General features: G+C 37.2%; 1 protein-coding gene across 1 annotated transcript in view; it reads left to right on the forward strand.

Moving 5' to 3' along the window:
- The first annotated feature begins 7,376 nt into the window (after positions 1 to 7,376).
- Positions 7,377 to 16,553, forward strand: part of ABI3BP (ABI family, member 3 (NESH) binding protein) — a 153,518-nt gene continuing 144,341 nt past the window's right edge. The window contains exon 1 of the mRNA XM_009324030.1: positions 7,377 to 7,458. Within this exon, the coding sequence (XP_009322305.1) occupies positions 7,377 to 7,458 (82 nt within the window). The remainder of the gene's footprint in view (positions 7,459 to 16,553) is intronic.

Genomic DNA, 16,553 nt, shown 5'->3' on the forward strand with positions numbered 1-16,553 from the left:
ATGCAAGACTTCAGACCTTATCACTTATCACTTTTCTTTTTAAATCTCAGTGTGTCTGTACAACATGCAGAAGTGTATGCTGAAAATAAAGGAATGGGCGCAGTAGTTTGAAAGTTGGTAAGAAATTGAGCTTTGGGATACAAATAATAGGAAGAAAACTGTATTGTCTGACCTGGAAATTTTGGCAGAGTTCCATTATCTCTGGCTCACACAAACACCGAAGTGGTTGGATTAAATGGCAGGGCACAGTTTTTTATTTATAGTACGGTGTACGCTGAAGCATAGCTTCTTACACCGTTAGGGAAATGGCTGCGGTCAGGTTTGAGAACCTTGAATTCTCTTAGTTTGATGAAGAGCTGTCTCAGGCAAAAGTGAGAGGGTTGCACGTTCAACTCAAATCAATGTCTCCTTCCTTCTTCATAAAGCTTATTAACAGCTATTTACTGTTGTGAACACAACTATGAAATTGCTCCACATTGGTAGCCTGTTATTTTCTCCCTTACTGATGAAAACCAGCTTTTAGCTATGCTATGACAAGCATAAATACTGCATCTCATCAGCATTTCTTCCTGCTTTTTGTTTTAATTATGAGGAAGACAAAATCTGGCAATTCTAATAAAAATTAGAATGCTGCTTGCGTCAATTATTCAGTGCTCCTTAGTAGGTGATAAATTAACTACTACACCATCACCAATTGAGTCACAGCAGATTTATGTTGTTTGTTTATCAAGTCTTCGTATAAACATCATAAATAAGGTTTTTTAAAGGATTGAAACACTAATTACGCAAACTTTATGAGCTAAAGAACTTGTTCTGAATTTTGGACAGATTTTGTGATTTTTTTTTTTTGCTCCAATGGAAGATTTATACTTAGACTAAACTTGCATGCAAGTAAGCAAGTCATGAGGGTGATTTCACACAGACTCTCTAGCACACAGAAGCATGTGTGTGCACACAAACAAAATTGTTGTGGGATCTAGTTCATTTTTGGTAAATGTTTTGCATCAAAAATTATTTGTTTTAAAATTCCAGCCTTTTATCAATCCCCCTGTACCCTCCCAGTTTTAGTAACATGGTCAAATAGCAGTTGATAAAAACATTAGTATGTTGTTAATGTGCAGTAATGAATTCTTAGAAAGCAAAGTTTCTCAATAATGTAACACATTTATTGTGTTCCCTTTCCACTCGGAAATATTTACAGAAATTAGCAATGGACATCATATGCTATTAGGATATCTATCTGAAAGGAATGTAAGGTTGTTTGTAGTATTAAGGCTGAAGAAAAATTACAGATGCTCCACCACACAAAGGAAATGGATACTCTTATTTATGCCCTATTTTAGTGTAGAAATCTCAGGCATTGTGAATATTTTTCTTCCATGACCTGGCTTTTCTAGATTTTTTTTTCCATTAATTTGCTTTTATAGTGTTAAAATATTTGTCAGTTGTCAAACAAAACTGGCACGGGAAAGACCATGTCATTTTAAAACTCTGAAGTCGTGAAGCAATATTTATGTACTTAATGTACTCTCAAGTCAGAGAACATTGCTTGGGAATTAATGTAATCTATTATACACAGGGTTACAAGACCAGTGATGAGAGAGACATAACTTTCTACATATCATAAATTCTCCACGAACAATTGGATACATGCCTGAGTGATATACAAGTAAAAATGCAAAGTCAGTCATACACAGATTGCCAGGCACAGATGGGTCTGTGCATAGGTGTACATGCCCCTATCCTGCCCCAAAATTAGCATAAGCCTTCCTTTTGTGTAGCTGATAGCATTTCCTTTATCAACATATTTCTTTTAATAAAACATTGGATGGAGAACTAAAAAAAAAAAGTAAATATGGACATAGAAAGATGGGTTAGAAATAGAGATTATTCCCTGCTGCTTTCTTTCATCTCTGTAGATAAGAGGCAACGTGGTGAAAATGGAGCAAGTGATGCAATGGATATAGAATTTGGAAATACAGTCAGAGAATGTAAACTATATTGTCCACCATATCCTGGGTAGGGAGGGAAATAGGTGGGAGAACGGATGAAACACTTTGTTAGTAGCAAAAATAAGTATTTGTGACTTATCTTAGTACTCCCTTAATCATACACATAGCTTTTATTTTACGTTGGATATGTACTATAAATATTTGTTTTCAATTTTTTTCTCTAATCCATTGATTTAGAACAATTTACTTCATATTTTAGTTCTCTTAAGATGAGTTAACAATGCCTCTGCTTCACAAGGTGTTCATAGTGCTGAAAAAAATAATTTCTGCCAAATTTTGGAATTCAATATTACTTCCTAAAATCATCAGGTATTATCTTATTTATTCTATTTTCACACTCTTTAATTAAAGACTTACTGGAAGTCTGTTGCTTTTTTCTTCAGACATTTGCTTGAACTGTAGAAGCTTTCCTTTGATCTCTGCAAACTCAGAATGTGGAACAATATAGAAGAAGATAAAAAGGATCAAGAAGAAGATAAAAAGGATCAAGAAGAAGACAAAAAGAGTCACCTGTGATTTTTCTTAATCGGTTACTTTTTTTTTTTGTAAGAAGCCAGGTCATCAGTCTTGAGATCTATCTCATCTAATGGTGCAAGATTAGATACATTTTCCAGCTGGAAAAACTATATGCAGTTGGAATCAGCCCTTATAGGACTCGGCTGTATCCAGCTAGTGTCGTAGACATGTGTGAGAATGTTCAATCTGGAGACCAAGGACATAAGTGAAACCACTTTATTTTGACTACTCAGTTGGAAACACTGAGCAAATTTTTTTTAGGGGGGGGTTTGTGTCTATAGCTTTCTAAACTGAAAGGGAATAACCAGTTAAAAGCTTTGCTGATAGACTGGAATGCATTGACAAGACCAAATCGCAGTTCTCAAAGCATAACAGCATTTCACAGTTGATTACTGGTTTTGTTAACTGATGAAGTTTGCTTATTCTTTCTGAGTTTAGCATGTGATATACAGCAACACCTAAGAAGTCTTACATATGCTTCAGATATTTAATTGCTTTATCAGCTGTCTGCCTCTGAAAAGTGGGGAAAACCACAGAATATTGCAAGCACCATTGCCAAGTGAATATCTAAAGCTATTAATCCTTGCACTATTTGGAGTCCTGTATGTCTTGGATGTTAGAAGAAGATTTTGAGCAGAGAACTCAGATAGTTTGTGTGATCATATGATGGTTGCAATGTTGGAAGTGAAAAGCCATCGTGACTTCAGAGAAGGGATGCTCCCATTCGATTTTCATCTTTTGATGCATATTATTTTAAAGAGGCCTGTTTCAACTATACACAGCATAATGGGGGATTTATAAATAGAAAATAAATCCCATTAGACAGTAGTAAGGTAGTAAGTACATTCTTACAAGCTTGCAAACATTTAAGAATTGTTACATCTTGTGCTGTTATGGGAATGGTCCCTATATATGCAATCTCGATGGGAGGGTCAGATTGTACTTTTCTGTTTCTAGATGTTTCTGCTAGGAATAGATTATTACATTACCTTCTGATGAAGTACTTGTTTCTGGTTTAGATACCTTTTATTTGATCTTTTGAGAACCTGTGAACTAAACTGTCGTTCTCACAAGATGGGCATGGGTGTGTTTACTTAAACATTAAATCTTGACAGAGGAACAAACCATTCAAACTCACTGATCCATTAGAAGTGCAGCAGTGTCTGTCTCACTAATTGCACTGCCATTCTATAAAGATGATTTAGGAAGGTAGCTTAATGGGTACCTATTTCTGAATGGGTGTCTCGATCTAGTTTGTCTCCCTTCAATTTGAAAGCAGATCATTATGTACAACTCATCTTCTTTTATTTGCCCAACCTAAGTTCTTTCCCAAGTGTACACAAATCACAGAACATCCTCCCTCACTGAAATGAGTTTAAGAATTACTGTTGCTGTTGCTTGAGAACCAGAAAGGCTATCAATGGGGACTTTGGACTTTTAACCACTGACCGCTGTTCTTTGAGCCCAGTTTTCCATCTACCTTGTAACCCACCCATCGAATCTGCATTCCTCCGGTTTGGCTGGAAGGGTACCAGCAGAGACTGTGTCGAAGTCGAAGTAAATGACATTCACCACTTTCCCCTTGTATGCAAAGTCAGTAATAGCATTACAGAAGGCAGCAGGGTTGGTCAGACACAGTCTGACCTTGGTAAATTTGTGCTGGCTGTTCCAAACCACCTTCTTGTTCGTCATGTGCATAGGTGTGACCATCTGTTCCTAGTGCCCGAGGTTAGGCTGAACAGCTTGCAGTTTCCTGGATGCTCTTTCTTGCCCTTACTCAAGCAATTGCACGGAGATATTTTTCTGTTCTCACATGACAAATTAATCTTTCCTCTCCCTGGCAGTTCTCTTATGCTTATCTGTACACTGAAGAGATCATGCTTTATTGGCTTTTCAATATCTACATGTTAGAGATAGGAAGTAGGACATTGGAATTCAAGCATAGCATTGAGGAGGGCAGCCCTTCTTGAGGCTTTATGGTGCATACTTAGAGGTGCAGGAGAAAAACCAGTAGCCTTCAAGTGGAAAAATATTTATTTCTACAAAGAAACACAGGGCTGAAATGGACTTTCTGAAATCATGCTGACCCTCTTGTGCTTATTCCTGAGGCAGTTTGTTCCAGAGCTTCACTGCCTTTATCAGTTTTCCAGCTATCTTCCTTGCTACAGTTTATGTCACTTTTGCTCTTCGTAGATATGGAGCAGAACTTACTCATACTGCTTTCCCTGGGAACTTTGTTTGTTTGTTTTATATATTTGGATACTGTCTTCATATCTATCTGTGTATTTTTCCTCTAAGCTGGATGACTCCTATTTATTCAGGCTTTTTTCCTGGGTAACATACTCTGTACCTCTAGTCATTGACTTTGCTTTTTTCCCTGGATTTTATCAAGTTGGTCTACTTTATAGTGCTCTGTGTACTGGCTTATTAGTGATAGATCTTTTTAGAAGTGAGGACTAGTGCATAAAAGGACTGGGTGTCAACTCTTCAGATTTACAATGGAGAAGGCAACAATCTTGAAACATACCTAGGTATGTTGGTGATTGAGACTCATAGATTAGTTTACAACTTAAGAGTTGGAAGTACGTGCTGTTTTCAAATTTACTCTGTCAGTATAGCTTGCAAACCCTGTTAGCTGTCTAAATACTACTATCTTAAAGCAGTTTTGTCCTTAAAAAATAACTGTGTGCTGAATCAGAGAAGGAGGTAAAACAAAATTAGCTATGAAAACATCTAAGCCAATGTTACAGAATACTGAGCTAAAGACTTGCTCTTTCAACTGCTTGGAGTATGGCAAATAATACTTATCACAGAAGGAGGATTTTAGTATATGACTACCTATTTTGTTCTACGAATATAGAAAAACATGCAAATATCAATTTAATACTGCTTGGGGATTTTTAACATTAATTCAAAGCTGCCTTATTCTAACACAGTAGAAATGATACTTTCTTGCCATCAGTTATTTCATATTCGTCTTTTAAATCTCACTCCCATTCTCCCTAAATATTTCAGAAGATCCCCAGATGAATAGTCACACAGCAAATCAATCCAAAAGGTATGTACTGAAAAAAACAAAATTATGTATTCTGATGTAATACATAGTGATCACATGTAAGGAACAGACTTCAAAATGACTGCTACAACGTGAGAACCTCACTGCAGTGTGGGTACATATCAATCCATCTAGCAGGTTATCTGTGCATTCGGTAATGAATGATAATGGACTAGATGACCTTTAGAGGTCCCTTCCAACCCAAACTATTTTATGATTCTATAATATCATGGATTGTAAAGTATAGTATCTTCACTCTTCTCTCAGAAGCAAATGCAGTTGTAGTTCCGGATACTGTTTTTCATTATGCCTTTGATTTTTGATTCTTCAAAAATGCATTGATATTTGTAGATGGGAAGTGGATTAAGGGAGTGGTGATGCTGAACACTGCCTGCCGTTGAATAGGTAATGGCCATCGTAAGCCTAAGCACTGCCTGCCAATGAACACGTTCTTAAGAAACTTGTTGCATTAAGGTCCACAGTCTTTAATACTGATCACTTCAATCTATTTATAATTTGTGGGCAGGGCCAGACCAACAGCATCTGAATTCCTCACCTGCTTAAGTTCTTAGTATCTTGTTGAGCTTTCCCTGTTGAGGAGCTGCTGTTAAAGAAAGTCCATATTTTTATTCAGCTGATCAGCTCTGAAGTATGACTACCTTATATGCGGCCATGTCTGAAGACCACATTTCTCTTTTGGTGTTTGCATTAGCTGGTGCTCTTTGAGGGCTTAAAAGGGAGTTAGACCTAGAAAACTTGGGAGACTTTTCTAGCTCCCCACAGTCTCCTACATGCCTTTATTGAATATCTTTATACAGAATCTGTCAGGTTCTTTGGCCAAAATACAGTTTTCTTCGTAGCCCAGTCTGGGTGGAGTTGCCTTGGAACTATTTCCTTGGACAGGAGAAGGAGCCAGGATTGGAAAGACCAGCTCTTCTGGGCAAGATGCAGTCACTGTCTCATCAGCTCTGTCCAGGTGGAGTTGCATCAGCCCAGAAAAAGACATGCCAGGCCAGTCTGGAAAAAACAACAACAAACAACTAGCTCTGAGAATAAAGCCAGGGGAACAATGCCCTGGAGATCATAATTACATCAGATCCAAATCAAGCTTTATCCTAGTGCAAATAAGTGATCCATAATCTAAATTGAAATAAGGGTTTGAGGTTGTTTTATTAACAAGGATTTTTTTCATAGACAAATAATGTCCTTTTAAGTTTTGTAGTTTGTGTGTTGTTGATTTGAAAAGTAATATTCATCAAAAATGGTTCAACTTGAAGGAGTTTCAGGGGACATTATGCATTGAAAATAATGGATAGGCTTTGTTCTGTCCCTATCCTTCAAAAATGTTGAATTGTTCGATGTTGAATTTTATTTAAACTAATTTTTTTGCACACATATTTGACCTTTAAACACAACTAAGTTTATTGACTGAGCAAAGAAAGGAGTGGAATTTTCTAAGATTTAAAAGAAAAATTAAATAATATCTTATAACAGGAGTCAGGGACAGGTTGTTGGAACTCTGTCCAAAGAAGTTTTCAGAAGTTTAACTCCGGTTCCCTTTTCCATCAAAGCTGCAGACTTGGTTATTCTCAAACAACAGTTTTCTTGCTTGTTTTCAATTTTGTTTGCCATTTTACTAAATAATGGGAAATGAGCTGCAGAATGAAAGCTGGAAATGGGGGTTGGACCACTGAAGTGGGATCCTGAGTTTAAATCCAGGCTCTTTTCATCTTTGTACCTAAAAATGAGGATAGTTACTGTACTATAAAAATAAAAAATAATTTTAAATCAACATGTGTAAGGAGCCTTGTGAGGGAGATAGTGAAAAGGATGGAAGTGGAACTTCAAAGAATTGCTTGACTGACCTGAAAACAGGTGAGAGAGATGGCAGCATACGAGGAATAAATTCCTTTTTGTACATTGCTTTATGTAGATACATAGAAGCTGGAATTGCTGGTAACTACATCTTTACTGCTGCATTGTCCTTATTAGTTGTAAAGTAATAGCGAGCTACAGCTTATTAACTCAGTTCTGAACGGTAGTGATCACTAGAGTGGAATTGGCAAAGGAATTTTTAAAAACTGTATAGTTTTGTAATATAAATGCTCTAACAAGTTTCTCTGAGAAGTATCTATTTAGCTTATATCTGTTAAAAACAGAGAGCATATTTCAGATTAGCGTTAGTAAAACTAAATATGCATTGCAACTGAAGGAAGAGGTCTCAGTAATCCTGAAAGACTGCTGTGAGAAAGGGCACTGGAAAGGATGGGACTGACCCTGGGCCCTCACAGTACATCTCTTCCTGTGGAGGTCTTAGTGGGTTACTGCCTTCAGCTGAACACCAGTATTGAGGGTTTTTCCTACTGGATATTTCAGATATTTGTACTCCTTTTGTGGTGAATTTCTATTATAAACGAAATTCCAAAATCGACCCATGATATGAAAGAAGTACAGAGGGGAATTATAATTTATGCTATCTTATTTGCTGTGCACAGTCTGTTAAGAATGTTGATAAGCCTAAAAAAAGTTGCCATCTTTCAAATAAAAGTATTTTAAAGGTATAGACAAGAAGGAATTTATTTTAAAATCTCTTGAAAGCGTCTTTATTCTGAGTTGGGCAAGTAGTGAAGTTGGAATTGCAATAGATTATTCTAGTGGCACAGGACAACTGATGGCAGAATGTCCACCTGACAACTCAATTGACAACAATTAAATGCAATTTCTGAAAACAAGTAAACGGACCAAGTGGTTGTGTTGTGGTTGTACTGTCTGAAAAAGATTTCTTTCAGCATCAAGAGAAGCTAGAAAATGCAGTATGGAGGGTTACATGAAAATAAGACTTTTTTTTTTTTTTTGCCTTGAAGTTAGCTTGTTACAGCTTGTTCTAGTTTATTTCCCAGAGAGACTTAATTGAAATTCTGCATTTCCTGTTGGCTAACATAAGGTGGCTTCCTCTTTAGCACATAGATCCTTCTCAGAGGCATCCAACTTTCTTACTACACATCAGAAGTTAGATGGAATTTAAGTTGTCTGGATCTTTCTTTGGTGATGTCTTTTCTTCTCTTTAAATTACTGCAAGTTGTAGGACAGGTTGTGCTTACCATGCTATCACATCTACTCTCTCAGTTACAGTGGGAGTCGAAAAGAGGTGCTAACTTCGAAACTTAATAAGGTGGAATCACTTACTAGTATCTGGTTATTGATGAAGTAATAAGCCTTGGTAATAAAATAAAAATAAAGCTTAAAATAACAAGCTTTAGTCATCCTATCTATCAAGCGCCATAGTCAAAATAAGAAAAAGCTACTATTTCTGTATTAACAAGTGTCATTGTAAGTGAAAAAAGTAGCATTTCAAAATGAAATGCTTGCTTCTGCTCCTCAGTTGCTTCCTTGAACCACCAGAATGGCTTTGAAATGAACAGAATTGATAGCCTGGGGGCAGAGAAACTCAGTTTAAGGAGAGTGTTAGGACTGGAACAGGAATTGTACTGCTGAAACTTTTGATTGCTCATCCCTAAAAATGTGCCAGTGTATCTCAGTGTAATAAATGTTGGTTCCTAGGTAAGAATAACATTGCTTTTGTTCATCTGTTTCGGAAGCTGCCTGAGCAAAGAGATCCTGTGAGCTAAGTTGAAAGCTTACAAGTTAGGCTACTTTTGTAGATAGACGTGCATATATGTGTTTTGCAGTTAACTGCTGCATGTTGACAGCCTACTTTTCTGAAGTAATGTTAGACTTGTGTACAGAGTGTAGGCATACTAATATTTGAAAAAAATATTTAACTGGGGAACTTCAGTTGCAAATGACAAAACTATGTGCAATGCTTTTAGCTTACCCTCTCTTAATAAGGTATTCTTTGTTGCCCTTTCTAAGGGTATGGTCTATATGGCACCTATTTTCATCATTCAGAGTATTTATTAATGTGGATTTTGTAGCTAGGAGCATTGGTGTTTTATGTAATCTGTGATGAGAAAGATGATCTAACATAGTCCACAGCTACCTGACCAGAGGATACAAAGAAGGCAGACAGAGTTTCTGCAGAAGTGCACTGCAATATGACAAGAGGCACTGGGCACAATTTGGAACATGGGAAACTCCAGTTAGATATTAGGACTTTTTTTTTTTTTTGACAAGGATGATAAATACTGGAAGAAGTTACCCAGAATTGTTATGGAATTGATGTCCTTAGAGGTGTTCAAGACTCAGCTGGACGTGGTCCTGAGCAACCTGATCTGATTAGGTCTGCTTCGAGCAGGGGGTTGGACTAGATGATTTACAGAAGTCCCTTCCACCCTAAATTATTCCATGATTGTATGGTTGTGGCTGTCTTAGATGTGTGTCTTGTTTATTCTACTGCATAGAAACAGAACTATTTTTAAATGTTTCCTATTTTAAGCTATATTTGGTTTTGAGCCAAACAACTGATATTTCTTCATGTTTGGGAGCCAAAGTAAATACAAAAATATAAAATAGCAAAAATAAAAGTTGCACTGTGTTAGATTATCATTGAAATCTTGGCTGATGATACTATGGCACCAGATTTGGAAAATGAAAGCACTGCTGTGAATGATTTGAATAAGTGAGGTGGTGCTCACAAATACACGGTGCTAATATATTTTCTTAAGGCACGCTTCATTTGTCTAGCACTCTGGGAGGCAGTGCTACGTCTTGCCTTTGTGCCCTCTAAAAATCTTTGAAATGGTGAAAAACAAACAGTTTCAATGTAAGGCAAAAGGAATTCTGATGATGAAGCCAAATTTGCTGTAATACAGTACAGCTGTATTCACCCTTTAGTTTTGTAGGGCAGAGTTCAAGGCTTTTCACTCTATGGATAAAAACAAAAAATAGGACTGATTTGATCACAAGAGACTGTGCACACTCAAAGTGCACCAGCAGAATTGTAGAATAAGTGAAAGTAACATCTTTTCCCAGTATTGCTTTTGCTGAACCTTCAGTGAAGCAGGCAAAGAGCTCAAAAAATGTAAGTTGCCAAGATGAATTTATTTCAAAACAAAAAATGGTTACTTTATTTAATTTGTGCTTCATTCTTGAAGTTTGTTGCTATATCAGCACCTCAAGGTTACTTCTGAATGTGCTAATTACTAGTTAATAAATTATCAGCCAGCTGTTGACATATCTTCTTAAGCTGGAGAGAGAAATAGAGTGCTCCTCAGCCGAAGATATTTTATTTGACAGGGCCAAGATATATTTTGGGGTTTGGGTAGAAACAGAAAAGAGCCAGTTAATTCAAATTCCAGTCACCTCATCACCCAAGTTCTCTCACGTTCCTTGAAACAGAGGAAAATCAAACCAGCTGGCAATTTTAACTACTCCACATCTATTGTTACCAACAATATTGGAATTCTATAGTGGGGCATGGGACACAGACTTTCAGAGGCTTTAATTCTCTGTTACTGAAACAAAAATCTTTTGTTTGTTCTTTCGGGAAGCTAACTCTCAGGTGGTTTTGTTTGCTTTTATAGGTTGGAAATACCGCTGTCCCCAACACTGAATTGCTGAACAAATACTGCTTTAATGCAACTAATCCAGTGAACCATCTCTGTTTATCTCCTTACTTCTCTCCAGTTATTAAATAGCAAAGGAATTATATAAATCTATTCTTCGTAGTTACTGTTTTGCCTTTTCAGTCTGCTTTGGGATGGTGATTTCTTAGGGGGATGTTAGACCTAAACCAAAGGGCTTTGACTGAACTTTCGCTGTGAAAGTAGAAGTTGAAAATTGGACTTCTCTGTCTTGTAGCTAAATATGGACCATCAGTTAGAACTAGCTGGTATGAATAAGAGATGGTAGCAGTGCTTATGAATTCTCCCCTCTCTTCCTCTGTTTCTCCATGATTAATTAAAGTGATAAGAAAAAGAAGATACTTCACGTAATCCCTGGTGGATCCAAAGCTTGAATAACAAGTGTCCAGCTGGATATTTTGTATATTATTTTCCATAGCTGCTTTCACATTTTAAAGATGTGAATTTCAGTTAGGTAATTTAGAGTTAAATTTTTCTAAAGTTTCAGTGTTTATTTGCTCTTGGCTCCTGTTGCCTATACGTGACCACTTATTTTTTCCAACTAGCCAAACTATGGTGCTCCCAGCTGAATTCTTCAGATCATTTGTAGCTATTTTCTTCTTTCTGAAGAGTTATTGGTGGCTGGTTCCCTTATGATGCAGCTGATTCATTAAGCTGTCTTTAAAAGTCTTTCCCCTTAGAGGCAGAGTCCTTTTCCTAGAGTGATTCTAACACTGCAAGTGGTCTGATGCACTTAACATAGTGCTTTTAGTTCAGATATGCTGTGCACGGTTTGTCCTGCTGGTTTTGGCCATCAATTGACTTTTATTGAAGAGAATACTTGCAGATCAGCGTGGAATTTCTGTTGGCAAGCCAAGAGGGAAAGATTGTTTTTCAGAGGTAGCTATGGGTCCCAGAATCTTTCATTTGGAGATGGCCTCAGTGTAAAAGAATTACTCTGCAAATGCAAATACTTAAGACCAGAGTTTCAATAACACATGCCAAAAGCTGATACAAGTGAATATAAGTTAGGAAAATGCAACCTTGCTTTGCTCTGTGCCTGCAAGTGTTCTTTTCTGTTGGTAAGGTGTTTTCAGAATCTCTTTGCGTTGGAATTAGAAGGCATCTAGTTTATCATTCAACTCTTTAATCAAGGAGACGGGGGAAAAAAGGTATTCTAAAACCATAATATGACAAAGTTATTTTCTCAAAATTGAATACATTCTTATCACAGTATCATAGCGGTCAAGTTCCTGTGACTTTCCTTGTCCATTCGATCATGTTTAATGAATGTTTATCTGAGTGGTGGCCAAGATAGGGATACTACTCAGAATGGGAATGCCTGATTTCCCTGTTAGTTGTTCAAAATACTGTGAGATCAACACAAGTGAAATCTATTTTGCTAATGTGCTGCTGAGATTAGTTCCCATTTACCAACTTAATTGATATGAAGTCTTTTATATCTGCACTGCTCCAGGCTGGCCCTCTCTTGACTAGACGGGCAGTGTCTGCGCAGCACATAGCATTGAGCTCTCCCCGGCTGCCTGCAGAGGCCCCTCTGCGCTGCTCTGCCCTCCTTGTATACCTCTTGTCTGCTCCAATGATTCCAAGTGACCAAGTGGGCCTTCCTCATAGGCCTTAACATGAGTTGCATTTTGTTACGTTTTCATGGGAGGCTTTTTTGTTTAATTCTGAGCAGCGTGGTGGAATTGGGCTTACAGTCTCCTGCACAAAGCTGCCTTTTCCTTTTAGATTCAGGAAATGCTTGAATTTGTTCATAAGGGTCCAGGTCTCCTTTGAATGCATGTGACCTCCTTGAGTCTGGAACTTTTCGACTTTTTTTTTAAATTCTTTAAGAACTATTTCTTTATAACGTACTCAGCTATAACAAAAGAGGGCTGCTTCACAGCCTTTTGTGTTTGTGTTTATGATGCTAAGAAGTATACTTTGTGTAGGTAGGCACAAAAGTGAGGTGTTGGAAGAGTGCAAGGGCTCCCGGAAAGATGTTGGAGTGCTTATCTGTTGGCGGGCAGAAGAGCTGCACTGGACTGATGACTAAGTAGCACACTGACCTGGTTTGGGGAGAGATGTCATTCCCTACAAAGAGTCTGTACCAAGAGTGATCTATATCAACGCATTGATAGTTCTGCCGTGACAGAGAGCATTTTCTGTACTTGCTGGCTCCCTTCTGTCTTCATCGTTATTTGGTTTTGTCTCCTGTGTAGCTTTTCACTCTCTGGAACCCAAGTGCTCTCGCTCAACAGCTATGGTTCCCAGCAAACTCAGGTTCTAACTTCAGTCAGAAACCTTTGTTGCCCCTGATAGAAAAACTTGTCAGTGTTGGCCTTCGTTGCTCCACTTCTGTCCATACACTTCCAGAAAGTGGCCAGCCTCTGATAGTTATTGTTTTACCAGTTAAAATTCATCCCTCAATTTCAGTGATTCTGGCATGCACACAGCCCATGGAAGGGAATGTGGTTTAGTCATATGAAGTGTAGCATCTGTGTTGTTGCTTTAGCACAGTTATTTTCCTTTAAAAACGTGTACCTAAATAATAATGGTGAAGAAGGCTATTTGCCTGCCTTGCCCTGTGCTGCTCTTTGGGTCAGGCTGCACCTTCAAGAGGAAGGGGAGAAGAGCGCCCTTGCTAACATTGACTGAGCCCTCTCAGCTAGGGGAACTTCTGCTGTGTGGAGAGAAGGAAATAGGAAGCAAGGAGCTTACAGGAGGGGTAGAAGATAGTTACGTTAAGAAGAGCATGGAGCAGACCCTATAGCTAGATGTCCAAGGAGAGGAAAAGAAAGATTTTTCCTAAACACTGCAGGGACTCTGCAGTATTTGTTGCCATCCAGTCCATCACTGAAAGGATCCTGTACTTAAAAGTGAACTAGAGGGAAAGGACCTGCCCTGTCAAGACAATGTGGGGAGGACAAGGATTTATTTTTTTAAATTTTAAGTTATTCTTTTTCTTTTCTTCTGTTCTGCCTTATTCTCTATTTTTAAAAATACATTATTCCTGTTTATGTTCTGTTAGAACTGGCTTTGAGTTTAAAAGCTCTCTTGGTGGTTTTGATGTGCTAGCTATAAAGAAAATGTCTAATGGGTCCTACTGCAAAGCTGTTGCTGTCTTGGGATCCCATGTAGACTTTCTGTTTTTAGAAACTTCACTGACAGTTTTTAGGCTTAAATAAAATCAAGACCCCTTGTCACTATAATAAAATACAGTATCTATCTAATTGGAATCAAACCCAGTTGAATTCAATCTTGAATTAGAATTAGGTCTTCAAATTAATGTAAAGTATAACTGAGAGAGATATAGAAACAATTGTGTAAAAAAAAAAGTGAAATTATTGTAAATTTAAAATTAAAGTAGATCACTAAATTTTTTTAAAATCCAGTTTTGGATTTGATTAAGAATTTTAATACAGAAATCAAAGTATCATCTCATATTTGAATCAAGTACTGTAAGTCTTGCTTTCTTCTTAGACATGAATATTCAATGGAGATCAGGAGACCATCCTTTCATTTATGCTCAGCTCTCCAAAATTAGGTTAGAGTTTTGTAGACTGCATAATTTTAACAAACCTAGTTCACTGTCAATCAGAGGTAATAATCCTAAACTTTGTTGGCATGGAACGCTTTTTACTAAGCATCTTTATGAAGCATATTAGATGCTTTTGAAGTCTGTTGGGTTTTCTTCCTGGTTTCTGCTATTTGGAGCCTTGTTGATATTCAAAGTTGTACAACCGCAGCAGTTTCATATACCGAAAATAAAAGAAGTTAGGATGTCTCCCAGATAAGGAAGCAACTGCCACCCCTTCCCCTGTGGTGGTATTGTACTGCTGAAAATGTCAGAGACTTGAGTTTTCTAGAAGCCTTGCAGTCCTCTGCAACCTGGCAGAGTTGCCTTTGGAAAATTGTGACAGTTTCCTGGCTGAGTGCTTTTACTTGATCAGTCTTTAGATAAAGGAAGAGCCTCACCGGAGGCACATGTTTTCCATCAGTTTTACTTGTATGCTTCTTTCTATAAAGGGAAGAGGCATAAAGTGTTTGGCTTGGGTCTTTACATTCAGTGTGCAGACAACTGCAGGTGCTCGACAGTACTACTAAATCATCTTCACAGATTTGGGATTGTGGCCTCTCAGCAACTCTAGTCATTAGAATTTCTCAAAAAAAAAAAAAGGAGGGTAGGCTGGGATGATACCAGAGAATCAATATGTACTTGTCTAAAGAAACTTTGAGTATCAGTCTGCAATTATTGAGAGAGAGAAAGGAAGGGAGTTAGAGTGAGGGAGAGAAAGAAAGAAAGAAAAGGAAGTTCAGTATTGCTCTACCCTGTTATTTGATGACAGGTCATACATCTCATTGGTTTTTTTTCAGGTGTCAGCTCCTGAAGTAAAATGATTTTGTGCAAATTTCTGTTTTTTCCTGAAAAGTTAATTTCAGTCCTCATGATTGGAGAGATGCCTGAAAATCTGTTGGGAATAAAAAATTATATTTTGAGAATGAGAAGAGAAATAATAACCCAAAATAATACTATTCTAGTGCCAGTGTTGTAAGTTTGGGGAAAAGTAATTACTTTTTTTTTTAAGCATTGGCATTCGACAGTTCTGAAAATATGATAAGGCTAACAGTGACAAGGGAATATTAAAATTGTAAGTACCAAGGAAGGAAAAGCCAATCCTCCCTCACCCCACCAAGAGAAGACGAAACACCTTTTTGTAGCCTAAAAAATTGATTATTCTTTTATGAAGTCATTCTGTGTTGTTGTAAGTTAAATTTTTGTAGATGGATATACAAGATGTTTCTTGCTTTATGTGCTGCTCCCCTGGAAAGCATAAAAATGAATGTTTAAAAAAAGTTTCTTAATAATTTTGAGTAAAGTATATATGTTGGTTAGGTGTCCTGGTGTAATTCCAACTAGAAAATTACATTTCCAGCCCAACAGCAAAAAGAAAAAAAAAAAAAGAAAAAAGTTGTAGCATTTTTATTTGGATCTAGTTACTATTTATCCTCTACCCTACTTTTGCGGTGTGATTAACTTAATGTTAAAACATCGTATTTTTTACTAACAAAAAAAAAAATCAAACTTGCAAGTTTTTCACCTATGGGTCCTATAGATGGCTAATACTACTATAACTCCTGCATTTAAAGGAAAAAATACTTGCATATTTTCTAGTTACTTCATGCACTTTTCTACTACTACAATTATAGAAGATGTTACAGCTAATGATAGCAGTAAACTAACGGTGGAAAAACAGACATGTTGGAAACCATAATTTTACATGACTGTTAGTTTACTTCTTAAAATACACTTAGTTTCCGGGAGACTCCACCTTTAAGCAATTGTTCAGTTGCTTGTGACTAGCAAATTAAACAGCCCTATGTTGTTATATTGTCACATTCCCTTACTTAATACATGATTGCAAGTTAATACATTCTGATCTT

This window comes from Pygoscelis adeliae, unplaced genomic scaffold (genome assembly GCF_000699105.1).
Source record: "Pygoscelis adeliae isolate BGI_AS28 unplaced genomic scaffold, ASM69910v1 Scaffold55, whole genome shotgun sequence".
Taxonomy (NCBI): Eukaryota; Metazoa; Chordata; class Aves; order Sphenisciformes; family Spheniscidae; genus Pygoscelis; species Pygoscelis adeliae.